This window comes from Sorex fumeus, unplaced genomic scaffold (assembly GCF_029834395.1).
Source record: "Sorex fumeus unplaced genomic scaffold, SorFum_2.1 ptg000051l, whole genome shotgun sequence".
Classification (NCBI taxonomy): Eukaryota; Metazoa; Chordata; class Mammalia; order Eulipotyphla; family Soricidae; genus Sorex; species Sorex fumeus.
Window position 1 is genome coordinate 14,231,210 of NW_026606108.1, and position 18,431 is coordinate 14,249,640.

At 38.5% G+C, this 18,431-nt stretch overlaps 1 protein-coding gene across 1 annotated transcript in view; it reads right to left on the bottom strand.

Annotated features, from left to right (window-relative positions):
• Nucleotides 1–18,431, bottom strand: part of STK32A (serine/threonine kinase 32A) — a 129,454-nt gene that overhangs the window by 31,847 nt on the left and 79,176 nt on the right. The window contains exon 6 of the mRNA XM_056124593.1: nucleotides 12,570–12,607. Within this exon, the coding sequence (XP_055980568.1) occupies nucleotides 12,570–12,607 (38 nt within the window). The remainder of the gene's footprint in view (nucleotides 1–12,569; nucleotides 12,608–18,431) is intronic.

The window sequence follows — 18,431 nt, forward strand, 5'->3', positions numbered from 1 at the left end:
TCAACATAATTTTCATTGAATCTATGTGTTTTGTCAGTTTGCTCTTACATGATTATTTATATGCCATATAAAGATCACTAAACTGGTAACCTGGTGACATGGCTTGTGTCCTGAACGAGTTCACAAATACAATGTCATCCTTTCTTCTATTGAATCCAAGTTTCCTTTATATAAAAAAAATGTGGAGTTGGGGCTGGAGTGATAGAACAGAGGGTAGGGTATTTGCTTTGCATGCAGCCGACCTGAGTTTGATTCCCAGCATCCCATATGGTCCCCCAAGCACCGTCAGAAGTAATTACTGAGTGCATGAGCAAGGAGTAACACCTGTGCAACGCTGAGTGTGACCAAAAAAGCAAATAATAATAATAATAATAATAATGCGGAGTAGCTGTTCTATGGTCTTTATTAGCTCTAACCATCAGAGCAATACACTAAGTTCCCCATATTTTTCCAATGTGATGTAGTCCTTAGATTAACAGCTAGAAGGAGAAAAGGGCAACACCAGGAGCTCAGGTAGACAAGCCTATTATCCTAGCTGTTGGCACAAAAGTCAAGGGCTTTCAACAGCTCTTGAAGTGTTGGCATTTTCATTTGCATGCTTCTTTGGCTTTGATGGAAAATGACTATAATTGGAGGGGATGTCATCAAACCCTTCCATGCACTACAATCCACAACCTCCCTTCACTGTCTGCTCCCAGATAGCAACTGGCTGCTATACTCTCAAGCCTTTATCTTCAGGGTTGTTTTGTGCAAAAAACTTCCTGGTTTTGTTTATGTGATGACATTTTAATAAGGTAAGATAACACTCAGATAGCAAAATGTTAAGGTATTTTTGTCTGTATGAAACCAATGAATGGATTCAACAATTCACCCTTTCACAGAATAGACTAGAGGTTCCCAAACTTATTTGTTTTACCATCCCCTTTTCAGGAAACAAATCATTAGGTACCTTGCTGGAAATACAGATTCTTTAAGGAGATGAAAAGAAGTTTCCGTATTGCATCTGAGGCTACTACCATCCGCCCCTCATCATTTTAATGTTCCCCCACAGTGGAGGGAGTCACAGTGGAGGGAATTAGTAGTGCTCATCTTGGGGAAAAAAAAATGCATGCATTGTCTCTGGTTTTTATTTTCCTCCCTTTCTTTGGTCTTCCCCAACACTGGATGAGTGATTCAAAAATCTTGAGACATTAGGTGAACACAGAGACTCTGCAGTTAAAAGCAGATTCTCTGATGTCAGATTATTGGCTTCAAGTCTGAGGATCTACCAGTAACCATAACCATAACCAGTAGTTATGGTACTTAAAAATATAACTTCTCCTCTCCATTATACTGGAATGATTATACCAATGTTCTCATGAAGTTGTATGGAAGGTTGTTGAAATAATAACCATGATAGACTTAGTTTAGCATTGGGCAGGAAGGTTAGAATAGTTATTTGATGATATAGGAGACCCCAGTAAGATTATGTCAAACACACATCCCATGACTTCCCTGTCTGAGATACTCATGCAGTAATATTGGGGGGAACCAAGCACTCATGTGAGAGACAAATTTCACAGTGTTTCAAATAGGCAGTGGCCACACATCTCTAGCCTGAGTGAACGTTAGGCCCACTTGGTCCTTGGTTTTCTGCAAGTGTGGATTTTTTTTTTTCTCAAAGTCGGTGAACCATACTCAAAGATTACTGGAACAATCTAAGGGGACAGTAACAACCTTGGGTATAACTAGGGGGGCATTTTCTATTTGTTTGATGAATGATTTCTTTTCTGAAAAGGGCCAAACAGGTTTGGAAGTGCTGGTATAGAAGTTGAAGGAAGAGCATTTTAGAGTTCCTGAGTTCTCAAAGCATGGTCCCCATGACACCAACTCCAAAGAAATCTTGAACTGATACACCAGTAGTCTTCTGGACTACTGGTTGTCCTCATCTTGTCATTTCCTCAAAAGCTTATTACTCTGCCTTTACCAATAAGTTGGTATCTTTCTAGGGAGGTATTGTTCATTCTGGTACCCACTGATCTGCAACCCTTTCTAACTCTGCAACCCTTTCTAAAAGTGTGCATCCTTGTTCATTCCCTATAAAAACTTTCCCTGTGACCAAGCAGACAAAACAGTAGCTTTGATTGAGAACGTGAGTCCACTATCCTCCAACCTGCCAGTTTGTTGCCACTAAATCTCTTTCATATGTGGAATATAAAGAAGCATAGCCAAAGTGGATGGTCATGGAGAGTAACATGCTAAGTGAAATGAGTCAGAAAGAGAGGGACAGACATAAAATGACTGCACTCATTTTTGGAATATAAAATAACATAATAAGAGACTGACACCGAAAGACAGTAGACACAGGGCCAGGGATATTGCTCCATAGTTGGAAGCCTATCTCATGAACTTGGGGAGAAGGCAGCTGGAATACAGAAGGTATCTTTAAGTCAGTGATGGTTGGAGGAATTGTATGGGATGGGACAAGTGTGCCATCTTTAGTAGACTAAAGACCAAACATGATAGCCTCTCAGTATCTATATTGCAAACCATAATTCCCCCAAATAGAGAGATAGTATGGGGGAAATCGTCTCCCATAGATTCAGTGGGAGGGCTGGAAAGGGGAGTTATACTGGGGACATTGGTGGTGAAGAATGTGCACTGGTGAAGGGATGGGTTCTTGATCATTGTATGACTGAAACTCAAACATGAAATTTTTGTAACTGTATCTCACAGTGATTCAATTAAAAAAAATAATTTTGCTTAACTAAAAATGATACAATTATAAATAAGATTAATTGTCAAAAAATAAATAAATAAAAGCATAGCCAGGCCCTTCCCCCCACCCAGACAAGACCTCGAGTTGCTGCCCACGAATAGCAACTCCACTCCCGAATGGCCATGATCCCGGAGTCACACAAACCAATCTCGGGACCCAGCAGCTTCTGGCAGAAATCCCTCTGGACTTAATTACTAAAATACCAGAAATCCAAAATCATATGCTCTTCATTATCAACAATAGAAAACAAATTATCTAATGATGTCTTTTCATCAGGTCTGATAGTTGGGGGAAATTTTTTAATAATAATAGTGGGACTTCTGGTCGAAAATTTGAATGTAAACAAAGAGAGAGAAAAGTGAAAATCATCTGCCACACAGGAAGGGGAGAGGGATTGGATTGGGGGCATACTGGGGTTCTTGGTGGTGGAACATGTGCACTGGTGAAGGGATGGGTGTTTGATCATTGTATGACCAAGACTTAAACCTGAAAGCTTTGTAACTGTTCTCATGGTGATACAAAAAAAAAAGTATAGCCAGGAAATGACAAGTGTCCAAAGGCAACAGAACCTAAGAACTGGTCTCTAGAACTGAGCCTGCTCTGATAGGGATATGATGGGGATGAGGGGTTACCCTGAGACAGTGGTGGAGAGAAGAGGGTTTGGTGTTGGAACGCTGTATTCATGAAACTCTGTCATTAATTTTATTATAAGTCAGAGTGACTAAAAAAAATTCTTTTTTAAATCTCTTGACCTCATACAGTATCTATCTCATGGAGTGAACTCATGCTGTAGTAGAAAAGAATCTTCACAGTTATACCCAGACCAGCATCAGCAGCTTTGCCTGGGAAGTTGTTAAAATTGCTACTTATTGGGCCTTAAACCTAATCCTTGCTCCAGCCTACTAAATAAGAAACTTCGAAGGCTGAGTCTCCCCAACCTCAGATGAAACTGAAGAATGCTCGAACACGTTCTTCCAAGAGAAAACGTGGCTTAGCAGAAATGCCTGACCTTTGAAAATACTCCTTACATATGTTATGAATGTGGTTAAAAGAATGTCAAGTTTTAGTTTACAATGCTTATTTTTGTATGACTAAACTCAGTTTTTAAATGTTCTTGAGACAATCAGGGAAGGGAATTCCTTGGTTACACCACGCACACACACACACACACACACACACACACACACACACAAACACTGGGTCACTGGATTTTGGACTGGTATTGCTCAGAGATTACTCCTGGCTATGCACTCAGCGGTGAATACTTGCAGGGCTCAGGAGATTATATTGGGTATCAGGGATCAAATGCAAGTCAGCTGTATGCAAAGCTAGTACCCTACCTGCTGTACTATCGATCCAGCACACCTGGTAAAGAATTTAAAGAAGCAAATACATAAAACCAAGAATGGATCTGAGAAAAAGTCGTAATGCCTAGTACCAGTCCAAAACTTTAGAACTGTCAAATGACCCAGCCCAGATTTAAGACCAATCTGAGGCTCTCATTCAAGGTAACCCAGGATCCAGTTCTATGGATCCCGTTAGGAGACAATTTTAGCAGGAACAAAAACCCTGATAAAACTCTAAATACAAGGACCTCCAAAGCTAAGACCTTCTTGTTCTCAAGTATCCTCAAGTTTAGCTGAGGTGGCTTAAAAAAAGAAACAATACAAAATCGGTTTCTCAAAGCAGCTGAGCAGACTCTGGGGTCAAGACATCCCACCTCTGAATGTGGAAGTCTCCATCCTGGGGTTGCCTGTGTCCTTAGGGCATGGATTTTCTTTGACCTTTTCCTTCTTTCTTTATCTTTCTCATCCCTGATCTCCAGAGAATTAGTATCGTTATAGCCATAGCAACTTTGCCCTTCTCTGCTGCCTCACCATCTCCTCAAAAAAAAAAAAATTAAAAATTAAAAAAAAAATTTGGAGGACTCTTTAGGGGTAGGAAATGCCAAAATAGATGCCAGAGGCTGGTACTTTGGAAGGTGTGACAAGAAGTCTCTGTGAGAAGCTGCCTGGTGTATTCTAATGACTCTGATTAAGCAAAGTCAGATTTTTCACCTTTGCACCATTAAGGAGGCCAGCAGAGAATGCATAGGAGGGTCCTCTCCAGTCTCTAGCCTCCTCTGGCCTGATTACCATGCTAAAGCACTCGTCCTATGATGTTTCTCCACCTTTTACTGTTTTTTCGTTTTGTTTGGGGGCCACACTCAGTAGTACTCAGGACTTACTCTTGACCTCATGATCAGAGGACTATATGGGTTTCTGGGAGTGAACCCAAGTTGCCGTAACCTCTGTGCTACCTCTCTGGACCAAATCTACCGTTTACTGTACTTGAGATATACATTTTTGTAGGTACCTCAACTGTGCATGCTCCCTGATATCCTTCATAAATATGTATGAGTTTCCTGAAAGAACTACTAAAATATATGTAGGCTGTGTGTCACTATCTCTACTGGGCATAAACCCAGACATCCCATTCCTTCTCTTTAAAGCTGTTCTCCAGTCCCTGCTGGTAGACACCCTTCCCAACTTAAGGTGTTTTATTGCCAGTAAAGCACTTCTTTGCTACTCAGTTGTTCCCGGGCTTTTTCTAGGATGATATATCTTTCCTCCCTAAAACTCTTTGACTTACCCCTGACTGGTGCCAGATAATCTCGTCATTGGCCACCATCCAGATCGTATGTCCTCTCCCAGAAGGGAGCAACATGATGCTCTCCATAACCACGCCTCAGACCCTGCACCAGGCTGTTTCGTTAGGGGCGCCCCAGAGGTGGGCGGGTGAGACCAATCTGTGCCCCAAGGGATCCAGCCCCAGCAGCTGAAAACCTCCAGAATTCAACTACCACCATGCTTACGGCCACTCTCCACATGCTCAGGCAGAATCTCAGCCACGTGTGAATCATTTCCTACACACTTCATAGCACACACCGTACCCATACTCCAAGAGTACTGCTTCACATTCGATGGAATTCAAAGTAGGAGGCAAACAATCTTAGAGATAAATATTATATTGTTTAGGTTCTTCTTTGGGGCAGGGATTGGGATTTGAGATGGAAACACCCAAAATATGGTGGTGAGAAGGTGTAATGGTGATGGAACTGGTTTTTGAATATTAAATGTAATCAAATATTGTGAACTACTTTATAAAAGAAAAAAGAAAACAATGAAAAAAATAAAATTATTTAACATTATCATCTTCTCAAAAAATTATCCTCTACAGCAAAAGGCAAGGAATTGAAACCTGAGTAAAGGTTGTAATAGACTTTCCTTTTTCTGCAAATTGCATAAGCTTACCCAACCTGAGAAATATGACTCACAGCACACTTGAATGGTAGGAGTAGGTTCCCAGGTTTCAAAGATCAGGTGGGTCTCAAGTATGTTTAACAGCTGCCTTCAGAGCGAGTGCATCTTGCAGAACCTCCTCAAATTCTTTGCCAGTTCTTGACCTACTGGCACTCCCCCTCATGTCATCAATTGCACACACTCAGTCCAGTGTATACAAGATTACTATTGTACAGGGTCTAAATAAGAGACCTTAATTTACAGGAGAGTTGCTTGTGGCTGAGTTCACAGAGAGTTTAGAAAAAGCAGAGCTGGGATTAGGACCTAGTATTTGGTCCGGAATCCTTTTGCTGGATTAGGAATTTCCCCCAGAAACTTTCTGGGCTACATCGTCAAACTGCCAGAATGTGAAGCAACTAAAACTATTACCTTTTGATTTACTCTCTGTTTCTTTCCCTAACCAAATGCAGAGTGAAAAAGGAGAGAAATTATTTATGGGCTGGGATCTACTGGAACCAACGTTATTAAACTAAACAAGGAAAGAGCACTATAGAGCCTGTGGCCTCGGGATCCTGCTGTACTCCCTCATCTCCATCCCCAGACACAACTAACACTCACAGAGATCTGCCTGGAGATTTTCCTTTAGCTCTGGAAAAGAATGAGGGCTGGCATAGTGGGGGAAGTTCCACTCTTCTGACACACTCTGAGGAATCCTGAATTTTATATGACTTTTCTACATGCCCAGACTTTGTGCACACTTTCTCATAGTTTCTCAGCATAATTTAGACTTTGAGTCTGCTCATTTTGGTGGGCCAATCCCTGGACATGGCATGATCCTAAGAGGTATCCTGGACTTGACCTACTGAATTCCCAGAAGACTTTTTACTCCTAGGAGAAATGGAATCTTTTTTTGGGGGGTCACACCCAGCAATGAACAGGGGTCATTCCTGGCTCTGCACTCAGGAATTACCCCTGGCAGCGCTCCAGGGACCATATGGGATGCCAGGAATTGAACCTGGGTTGGCCATGTGCAAGGCAAATGCCCTACCCACTGTGCAATTGCTCCAGCCCCAGGAAAGGAATATTAACCCTCACAAATGTCTCCAGAGTTGAATAACGTCCACCATGGAAAGTGCAGTAGAACAAAAACACCCCAGTTAGAACTCTATCTTCATGTGAAGCTTTTCACTTAAAAGTTCAAAATTTATTTAAACATTAGGAGAGGGTTTTTCTTTTGCTTTCACCTCTTTGCCTTGGAACATAGGATCACACTTAAAATCCATAGTCATATCATTGAATAATTGAATTCTGTCATTATTTATCTCCTTCTCATTGTGCTTGTTTAATCTTAGGACCTTTCTCAGCAGACTCCAGAACATCATTACCAATCAGCAAACTTAGTCTCTAACTTCAATTTTTTTTTCCTTAAACAAGACCAGCACATGTTAGAATGTATGTATCATGACTTAATGGGATTTTTTATTAAAAATGCACATCCTTGGGCAGAGAGTTAATTAGTCTGATTATTTGGAGAAAATGAATGGCAGTTTACATTTATATGTATTTAAAAATCCCCCTTCTATTTTATTTGTTGCTGTTGTTGCGATGTCTGGGGACTGCATGCATACTTGGTTGTGATGTCAACACACTTGCATGGAGAGCTTGCTCAGGCTTCCACACTTTCACTTGCAGTGCTTGCACATAAGATTGCACACCTGCTCATGATGCACATGCAGTTTTAATTGTGTATATATATTTTCAACTATCATGCCCACTTGATTCTTAAGCACACTTGGGGTCTCTGTGAAGAGAAGCCATTCCTTACAACCCAGACTGAGTTCTTGCCTTTCTCTGTTCTGGACTATTAGAGAAGACATTAAGAAAGTTAAATTATAGATGGTGCCATAAATTTCCTTTCTCGGATATTCCAGGCAAATAATATTGTTCCTCTCTAGGCTGCATTTGTTTCCTGAATAATTTAAGAAAGCCACATGAATTTTAGACAGTATGGAATTTAAAAAGTTGAAAGAAGTACATAAATTCATAAGATGTGAAAAAACATAGCAGGAGAGTGGGGTTATGAGTCACTCAAGACATATGACCATCTTGGGCTCTGAACTAGTGAACAGGGCATTTGAAGGCCTCAGTAACAGGCTGCTCTAAATTAAAAACATTTTTTAGAGTCCATTTCTGAAGTAGAAGGAATGTTTGCTTATGCTATGGAAAAGATTGATTCTCTGTTGTACAAAAGGATTTGACTCCCTCTACTACCAATCTTTTCTGTGAATATGAACCAATATAAACCAAAAAAGCAATAAAGTGGAAGTTCTGTCTGTTGCTGAATGGTACAAAATCTAATATAAAAAATGTAATACTGGGACAGGAACTATAGTACAGCGGGTAGGGCATTTGCCTTGCACAGAGCTGACCCTGGTTCTATCTCTGTTGTCCCATATGGTCCCCCAAACACCACCAGGAGTAATTCCTGAGTGCAGAGGTAGGAGTAACCCCTGAGAATGGCTGGATTTGACCCAAAAAGAGAAAAAAAATGTGATTCAGAGTTCATTTATGGGATTGGATATAGGAGGGATCCTTCATAGTTGCTAAAATCTAGGCAAGAATTTCATGTGTTGGCAGATAAGCAGTGAAATATAAATGTGGAAAGAGACAACAAAGAAGGGTCCAAATCTGAAACATGAGAAATCACACCAGATGTGCTTTAATGCTTCAAGAAGCAGGTACTGATTTGTGATTTTTTGATTCTCAGAACAGCGATGCCTAATGAGCTTTGAGGCATCAAAGGTAACAAAAAATTTAAAACTGGCAACTTATGGCCCAGTGACTGAAAGACTTTTTTCTTTTAAATGAATAAACAGAAAGTATATCGCCTCAAGTTTTTTTTCTAGAAAGGGATCCCCAGGACAATAAGAGAAAATGGCAGTCAACATTTTGCCTCTGTTCCTATCTCATTCACATATCCAGTCCTTTCAAAAGTGATGTTTCTCTCAATAACTATAGTCATTATCAAGTTGTGTTCAGGATTGGAATATCATATACAAAAAACACTTCTTATATATATCATATACAAAAAAACACTTCTTACATAGCCTAGACCCCAAAAAATTGAGTGGAAGAATTTGCTACATTTAATATGCCAGATTGCGGGTGTAGACTTAAGCCTTTTCTCTAGACAACTGGGATACAAGCTCATACTTTTAAGTTATGGAAGCCCAAGAAGAAAAGACCTGAACAATAGGTCCAGTCTTTTGCAGAAATCAATGAAATGTAAGACAGACACTGAAGTGTCGTTATCTGAGATGTAAGAATTAGGCAAAACTCTGTAAACCAAGGTCTAACATATCAACATAGATTCTTTGGGATGTCTCTCTTTGAATAAAAATAATTCTTTAATAAAGGAAGGTAAGTTTCCAGCTTTCACAGACACCATTTGACTTAGGCAAAATCATGTAAAACAATATAAGAAATCCACCGGAATCTCAAGGAAAATATGCTAATATTTCTTTTTTGGTCGAGTGGCTTTTCATATGGCAGATATTGGCAATAAAGCATTTGATAAACATTTTCAGTAAAACTGTCAATGACTCTAAGAAGCAGGCACTCTGCTTAACCTTAAATAAACTAAGGTACCTGTTAGAATCCTCGAATTCACAAGTGGGGAAATTGTGTTTGGAGTGTTAACTATGACTATTAATTGAAGTGACATTGCATTGGAGAACCATATGTTTCATATGTGCTTGTTATAAACCAACAGGGTTATTTTTTCACCATTAAGAGTCCAAATCCATCTTTCTTGGATACCTTTTACCTAACTGAATTGGATTTTAAAATCAGGCAGTAAGTTTCAAGAACAACACTCTGAACTGCAATATTACAGAATTAATCCTTCACAATGGTGTTCTTTAGGGGTGGTTAAAAGTATATGTTAGGTGGGGCTGGAGTGATAGCAGTGGGTAGGGTGTTTTCTTTGCACACAGTGGACCTGGGTTCAATTTCAGCATCACATATGGTCTCCTGAGCACTGCCAGGAGTAATTCCTGAGTGAATGAGACAGGAGTAACCCCTGTACATCACCGGGTGTGATCCAAAAAGCACACACACAAAAGTATATATTAGGGAAAACAGTCAATAAATTATTCTATAATCACCAGTGGCCAGATAAATGAGAAGGAAGCTAAATATGAGAGAATAAAATAACCCTATGGCAGAAATAAGATAAAGCCATGGTCAAGATAAAATATTAAAATATTTTTTTCTGCATGAAAGATAAATCTTTAAAAGTTTTTGATAGATAAAATATGTCTCCATTCAAGATCTCAACAAATGGTAGAGCAGCAGGTATTATGCATACAGGCAACTGAGTGGCCTTGCATTACAATAAAACACAGGTTTCTGGACTGCATCATTATCCAACAACAACTATATGTACTACATGTTCATTCAATGTGTTCAGTTTGATGCCTCACTATACATATTTCATGACTATCACCGAATTGAATTGGCTATGGGGAACAGAACCAACCTGAGTTTTCTTTGACTAGTCATGCATCGTCAAAAGACTAAGGTAGGCACCTTTTCTCAGCTGCACAAAGGTGACCTCTCTAGTCTAGAGGAGGCCTTCTCCACAATCACCACGTTCCACAGAGTTCATTTGCATGGGGAAGAGAGGAAGTATGTTAAGGATGTAGGGTGTATTGGGGTGGCACCCAAGGCAAGGATAACTGGTGTGTTTGTGGAAGTCGCCTTTATTCTAGATCTCCCCATTGCTCACATTTCTAGGAACCGGATGATATGTTCCCAAGTGCCAGAAGTAGTTTAGGCAAGGAAGAAATGGGCATTGAAATAAAGTGGAAAAATCTTCTTTGACAGCCTATAAATAAATAAAGATCCCATGCTTTGAAATTAGAGGTCATACACAAAAGTGTTTCTTAGCCCTCTGAGCCCAGATGGGGTCTGGCAAATGAGGTTTAAAATGCAACTAGGTAAATAAATAATGAGTTATGGATGAAACCTGGAGATTCCGTCTCACTTGAAAATCCTTATTGCAAAAATAAAATGAATAAGGAGCTTTATAGATTCAGAATTCCCTCATCTAGTAGCTTTCTAAAACACAACAAGAATCTTATTGCCACAATAATGTTGAGAACATGCAGGCTATATCATTCAGGTTTACTCTGATGTACTTATACATCTAAATTGACATTAAAATAAATATGAAGGAGAGATTTTTCACATTTAATCATTGACAAAATCTTGTACTGAGTACCTTAATGACTCTTAAACTTCAAGCATTCACTTACCACCTTTATAGTTATTGACATACCCCTATCACTTGTCACGGTCACGGTCATGATCCTCCCGTTGTTCATCGATTTGCTCGAGCAGGCCCAGTAACGTCTCCATTGGAAACTTTTTTGTTACTGTGTTTGACATATCGAATACGTCACGGGTAGCTTGCCAGGCTCTGCCGTGCGGGCGAGATACTCTCGGTAGGTTGCCGGGTTCTCCGAGAGGGGCGGAAGAATCGAACTCGGGTCGGCCATGTTGGCTGCGTGCAAGGCAAATGCCCTACCGCTGTATCACTTTTGTATCTGGATTATATATATCTAAATTACTTTTTTTAAACTGATTTTTTTGGGTCCATACCTAGTTATACTGAGGGTCCCTCTGCATTTTCTGCTGAAACGTGGCTCCAAGTGTGCTCAGGGACCATGAGATACAGGGATTTAACTCAGGCCTGCTGTTGGCTTATTTCTTTGGTCCTGAACTGTTTTATTTTTTAATTGAAAAGCACTTGAACAGAAAACCTTATATTTAATCTGGAAATACAAACCAATTTACACTCATAAATAAATGTACAAAAGTAGACACAAACCATAATGTCCCAAAGTACAGAGAAAATAAGAAGCAAGGTGCCTGCCTCAGAGGCAGGGGGTGGGATGGAATGGGAGTGGCAGGAGGGATATTGGGAATATTATTGGTGAAAAATGTACACTGGTGGAGGGATGTGTACTCAATCACTGTATAACTGAAACTTAACTATGAAAGTTTGTGACTGCTTCTCAAGGTGATTCAATTAAAAAAAGTAGACAAATAAGAACCCAAAATGTTACTAGTTTCTAGGTTAATATTATTGCCTGTGAAATGTTGGAAAACCTATTATATCTTTATGTAACTGAGAAAATAATTATTAAGTGTCATACAGATATTAAGACAAGCCAGCACCAAAACACTGTGAAGGTTTTCTTGAAGAAATTAGTAAGTGGAAAGAGAATTACTTGCTAATTGCATACATTTATTGTTACTTAAGGGTTTTTTGTTGCACCAAGTCATTGCTGCAAATAATAAAGTTCCCCCACTGCATGGATACCACCCTTAAGATGAAACTAGTCCCTATAGCTCAAATGAATCAGAAAAATACCTCTTCCATGTGAAATACTCCCTTTCTATAGATAAGTGACTTTTTCTATATAAATGCTATACAGTTGACTGCAAACAAATCATTTACTTACCATGTTCATCAAGCAAAATATTGTCAGGCTTCATATCCCTAGGAGAGTAAAAAGAAAAGAAAAAGTTGCTCATAACAAAACAGAACTAAAGCATAGATGAAAAAATGTTCAAGAACGATGAAGTTAAACAAGATACTAGGCCCTCCTCACATACAATCTCATTAAATGATCACAGTCAATAAATGAGGTATAAAACTAAAATTTAAAGATCTTAAAGTGGATTGGAGAAATAATACAATGAGTAGGGCATTTGCCTTGCATCTGGTTGACCTTGGTTTGATCCTTTGTACCACACATGGTACCCTGAACACAGCTAGGTGTGATTTCTGAATATAGCCAGGAGTAAGTCCTGAGCACCAAAGAGTATGGCCCAAACAAAAAACTAACAAAATAGGCTAACTTTACCTAACCCAATGACCTAAGAGTATTAAATGGAATGCATTGTCTCCTGCATTCAAAAGCTCAGGCTCTGAATTTCTATAGCCAATGGTATCTAAGCAAATTTATCCATTAATCCATGGGGTTTCTTGGGTGAGGGTCATTTCAGTTGTGATAATAATTATTTTCTGGAATTACAGTAATGAAGTGAAATTAAACTATAAACTATTATAAATAGCAATAGTGAAACTTTATTTTAAACTAGCTTTAAAAATGATGTTATTTTACCTCTACAATGTTACTATTTGTTGGTTTTTATAAGTAGTAAAACAGCAATAGTAAAATATAGAGTATTCATTCTGTTACAATATGATGTGAGTTACTTAATAAAAATTATTTTGGCGTGGCAGTAGGAAATGGGCACTGGTGGAGGGATGGGTATTTGATCATTGTATAATTGAAACCCAAGCACAAAAATTTGTAAGTCTACAACTGTACCTCATGATGTTTCACTCATAAAAATTAAAAAGTAAATAAATAAATAAATAAAAGGTTGTGGGCCCCAAAAAATAAATAAAAATTATTTTGGGGGTAATTAATGGATGTGTACCAGTCTTCCATGCATGCATGAGATCCTTCAATTTATAGCAGAGAACAAACCTCCGAACAGCTTTCACTTTTCCCCCATAGGTTTTTACTGCTCTTCCCTAATGTGCCATTAAAAGATTTTCAACCTAAATTCACAGATACCATCAGGAGAGAAATTCTGAACAAAGTTTTGAGAACACATTTTCAGCCCAATCAAGTGGCTTTTATGTCACTAGGTTTAGGTGACCTTAGTCTCTGGATTGGATAGGTCCAGGCTGTTGGGGCCCTGTTTTCATAAAAACAAATTTTTCTAGGGTGTAAGGTACAACTTGCTACAGAGTGTGCAATTAGGTTTCAATTGGCCACATTTTTGTGATGGAGAATTTGGTGTTGCAGAAAGTTCCCGCTATTTTAAGAATTAGCAAGTCCAAACTGACTCTGATAGCATAAAGGCCTTTTATAATCTGGCCCTGGATTCCAACAATATTTGAAATATGTGTAGTTTCCCTAATGCTCCCTGTACTCCATTCTGCTTTTCCATTGCTTGAATCAGAGCCCTTTTAGTGCTGTACCCAGATATGGCAGATCTGTCATTCAATTTCTCAGGTGCCACTTCCTGCAGGGAGCTTTCCTTGATTATTCAATTCTAAATCGATGCCCACCCCCACCCCCGACCCCCCGAACTCACACCTCTCATGTGCCCTGCAGAATACATGTATTTCACTACAGCATTTATCACAAGCATATTACTTTTCCCCAACTAAATCATGAACCCATATTCCATCACATAGGCTCATAGGATCTGGGAGGCAGCAAATGAATGATTAAATGATATCAAGGAAATTTTTCTTCTGCTCAAGAAAGTCAACCCAAACAAGATCTCATAGAACTCTATAGAGCACCAACAAATCTCTCTAGTTTAAAGCTCATGGCAAACCAGGTGTAAAGCTCTTGCCACTTCTTTCAGATCTGACCAAAGGGGCATTAGTGTTCTAGGGAGGGAAGTGCTCCTGCAGGCCGCCAGGGAAAAAAAAAGAGAGAGAGATGATGGGGCATGAGTAAAATAATGATTTCTTGCTGGGAGAATTGAGTTTCTGTGGATTTGACACTTAATGTGAGACTTCTGCTAAATCCCCAAGGCTCAGTTTTACTATTTATTAAAACCAATTACCACTATGTCCACAACTTTTTCAAGAAACCTCCTTGAAGGCTAATAAATACAGAAATCAGAGGGAACCATTAGAGTAGTGTGGTACACCTAGTTTTAACTTCATTTTCGTTTACTTCACTATTTATCTATTTTGGTAAGTCTGTGCTATTTGTATAGGAAATATGAAGCTAAATTAAATATTTAATTAATATCTTCCAAGGATAGAGCGGATACAGAAGGTCAATAAGAATCATGCCAAAGACATTTAGAGTGCTAAAGAAGCATGCCTAATTTTTAAGAACAATGGGTGAAAATCTTAGAAAAAATTCACATTTCCCCTTTTTATTGATTAGTTTACATAGCATGGCAATGTATTGTAAAACATATGACTTAGCACACCCACCACCAAAGCTGCAGTCTATCCCAGCCTCATTATACCCATTCCTCCCACCTATTGTACTCACCTTTTTCTGCCAAGTACCATAGTTACAAAAATTAGATTTGCAACAAATTCTAGTATTTGATATTGATCTTAAGTGTACAGTTTCTTGCAAATATGATCAGGTAATTCCTAGTTACTGCATGGTAGACTGATGTATTAGATTGCACATTCTTGAACTGGAGAGATAGGGCAGCAGTTAATAAGGCACTTGCCTAGCATGTGGCAGACCTGGGTTCTATGTTGGGTTCCTTCAAGTCCTGCCTGGAGTGATCCCTTAGCACAGAGTTAGGATTAAACCCTAAATCCGGCTGGGTATAGCACCAAAACAAAACAAACAAATGATTACTTGAGTATTCTTGTGCCAAGAGAAAGAAAATGAAAACAAATTCAGCAAGCTAGATCAAAAAGTTCTACAGGAACAGAGGGGTTTCTAGTTCTGAAATTCAGCATTTTATCCTTATATTTTCAGTCCTTTAAAATAAGCCTAAATAGGAAACAACCTATTTTAGATGCTTCTTTCATTTAAGGAACTCTGTAATACGTTTTAGTTTGGGCATTATTAAACCTGGATATATTTAAAGCCACTAGAATACCATTGAGCAACATGGGTTCTCAGACCTTGCACATGCTAAGGCTATAGAGACTCTCTGGATAGACCCGGATATGCGTCTCCAAACAAAAAGAACCCTTGAGAATATTCTATGTCATCACATTCAGAAATATCATCCAACCATTGTCCAAATGCAAATAAACCAATTGGATTTTAAAATACGAACCTGTGAAAAGCTTATGTAAGAATGTAAATGGGTTGTAAAGCCTTTACTACCTACCACACAACCACTCAACAAATTTTTAAACTTAAATATATATATGGAGGTCTCTTCAAACCTATGTACTATTAATAGAAAGCCAATATGTTCCTTCTCATTTTTTGTTTCTGTTATTTAATCATCCTTGTTGATGTCCATGTCTGCATGGATATTCCAATAAACATCTCACCTCTAATCATCTCTTTATTCCACGATTTCCTTAATTCCATTTCCCAAATCACTCTCTTGTAATTAATGTTGCTGAGCCCATGACTTTCTATCTAACATAAATTCCATCTGGCATAAGAGAAACACCAAGACCAAGTGTTGCTCTTGTACCTTCATCTTCATACAGAAACCTCTCATATACTTAATTAACTTTATGGCACTTAAAAAAAAACTTTTATTTTCTCATTCCTTCAGTTAGTTTTATTCACCAAATAAAACTGTAATGTTGGTTAAACCCATCCTCTCAAACACATCTTGCCTGCAACCAAGCATCTGAACTTTGCAAGTATAATAATCTGACTATGCTAGGCAATGTGTTGATGAACAAAGAACACTTTTCATCATTCCCTCACACCTTCTCCCTCTTTGATAATCTCCCTCACACCTTCTCTAGGTTTATGAATCTTCCTCTTTACAAAGCTAAGTCTGGGAACTGATTAACATCATTCTACCAAAGTTTCCTGTATCCAATACTGATTGCCTCTCCCCACCTCTAGTACTATGGAAAAAGAAAGACTCCCCATACTCTTCCCCCTCTGCGTGGCTCTGTATCAATCCCTCTGACATGCCCTTTCTTCTCCTATACCTTTTTCTTCTCCCTTTTCTTTTAGGACTGAGTCTCTTTGAAATACCTTTCTTGACCCACAACCAGCTTCACCTACTATTTTGGTTTTGAAATTTTTCTTCTCAAAACACCTCTCAATTGAGTCTTGATAGGTTAGGATTAGAGCAACTGTCATTCTCTTCTCAGTCCATGCTAACCAAACTTTATCTTCCCTGACTTTCCTAAATTGCTTGTTAAGCACATAGATGGTCCCAGCTTGACAAAGCCAATTGCTTTATTTTTCTTTATTATACTTAGCTTTTCAGTGGGTTGTCATTCTTTTCTTTCTGACACTTTCCTCTGAGGGATTTCAAAAAAACCACAGTCTCCTGGTTCTCTTCATATTGCAAAGCTCTCTCCTCAGCGTCAATTGTTGGCAAATTCTTGGTACAATCATTAAATTGTTAGATTCTCGAGGACACATTTTTATCTACAACTACACTTCATGTATGTTATGTATATGTTATGTATAGCATAGATTATATATGTATAATACCTCCAATCTTGATCCTGATATTTAATTACCACATGAAACATTTTTTACAGTTTTCATATATATAATAACATTGACAACATGATATACCTTTGAAGTCCATATCTACCCAACAAAAACACAAAACAATCTTATTCCAAAATCTTTTGCCACAGAATATTGCTCAATAATATTACAATAGTTAAAGTCCAAAACTCTCTCTCTCTCTTTCTTTCTCTCTCTCTCTCTCTCTCTCTCTCTCTCTCTATATATATATATATATATATATACACACCTATACACGGTCACGGTCCTCCCGTTACTCATCGATTTGCTCGAGTGGGCCCAGTAATGCCTCCATCGTGAGACTTCTTGTTACTGTGTTTGGCATATCAAATACGTCACGGGGAGCTTGCCAGGCTCTGCCGTGCGGGCGAGATACTCTCAGTAGCTTGCCGGGCTCTCCGAGAGGGGCGGAGGAATCGAACTTGGGTCGGTCATGTTGGCTGCATGCAAGGAAAATGCCCTACCGCTGTGCTACTGCTCCAGCCCACACAAATACATATATATATGTATATATATATATATATATACACACACACAGATACACTAAGTCTTTTCTTTCTCTCAACTATTATGCTGGACCCATATCAAATCTTAGCAACTATTTTAAAGGCATAATTATTTCATATAGAATTATTGAAAATTGTGTGGTGGTTTACTTAAAATAAAAAATTAATAAATGATCCAGCAATCCTACTTCAGGTATGTATACCCCAAATTGAAAGGAGGTAGTTACACAAATAATTATATACTTCTGTTCATAACACAACTATTCATAACAGTGAAGAAGTAACACAACCCAAATATCAGTTAATGGCTAAATAGATAAAACAATGTAGTATATATATATATATATATGCAATATACATGCAGTGATATATTCAATTATTTTTTAAAAAGGATGTCTTGATTTGATCCTGGTAGCTCACTGTTCCCTGTTCAACTCCAGGAGCAAACATTGAGCACAACACCACTAGTACCACTGGGTGTGCCTAAATAAAAATAACCTGCCCCTAAATAAAAATTAAAATTAAAAAAATGAAATTATGACAATAAATAAGTTGACATTAAACTAAGTGAAATATGCCAGATCCAAAAAGTCAATTATTATGAGTCCACTTACATAAG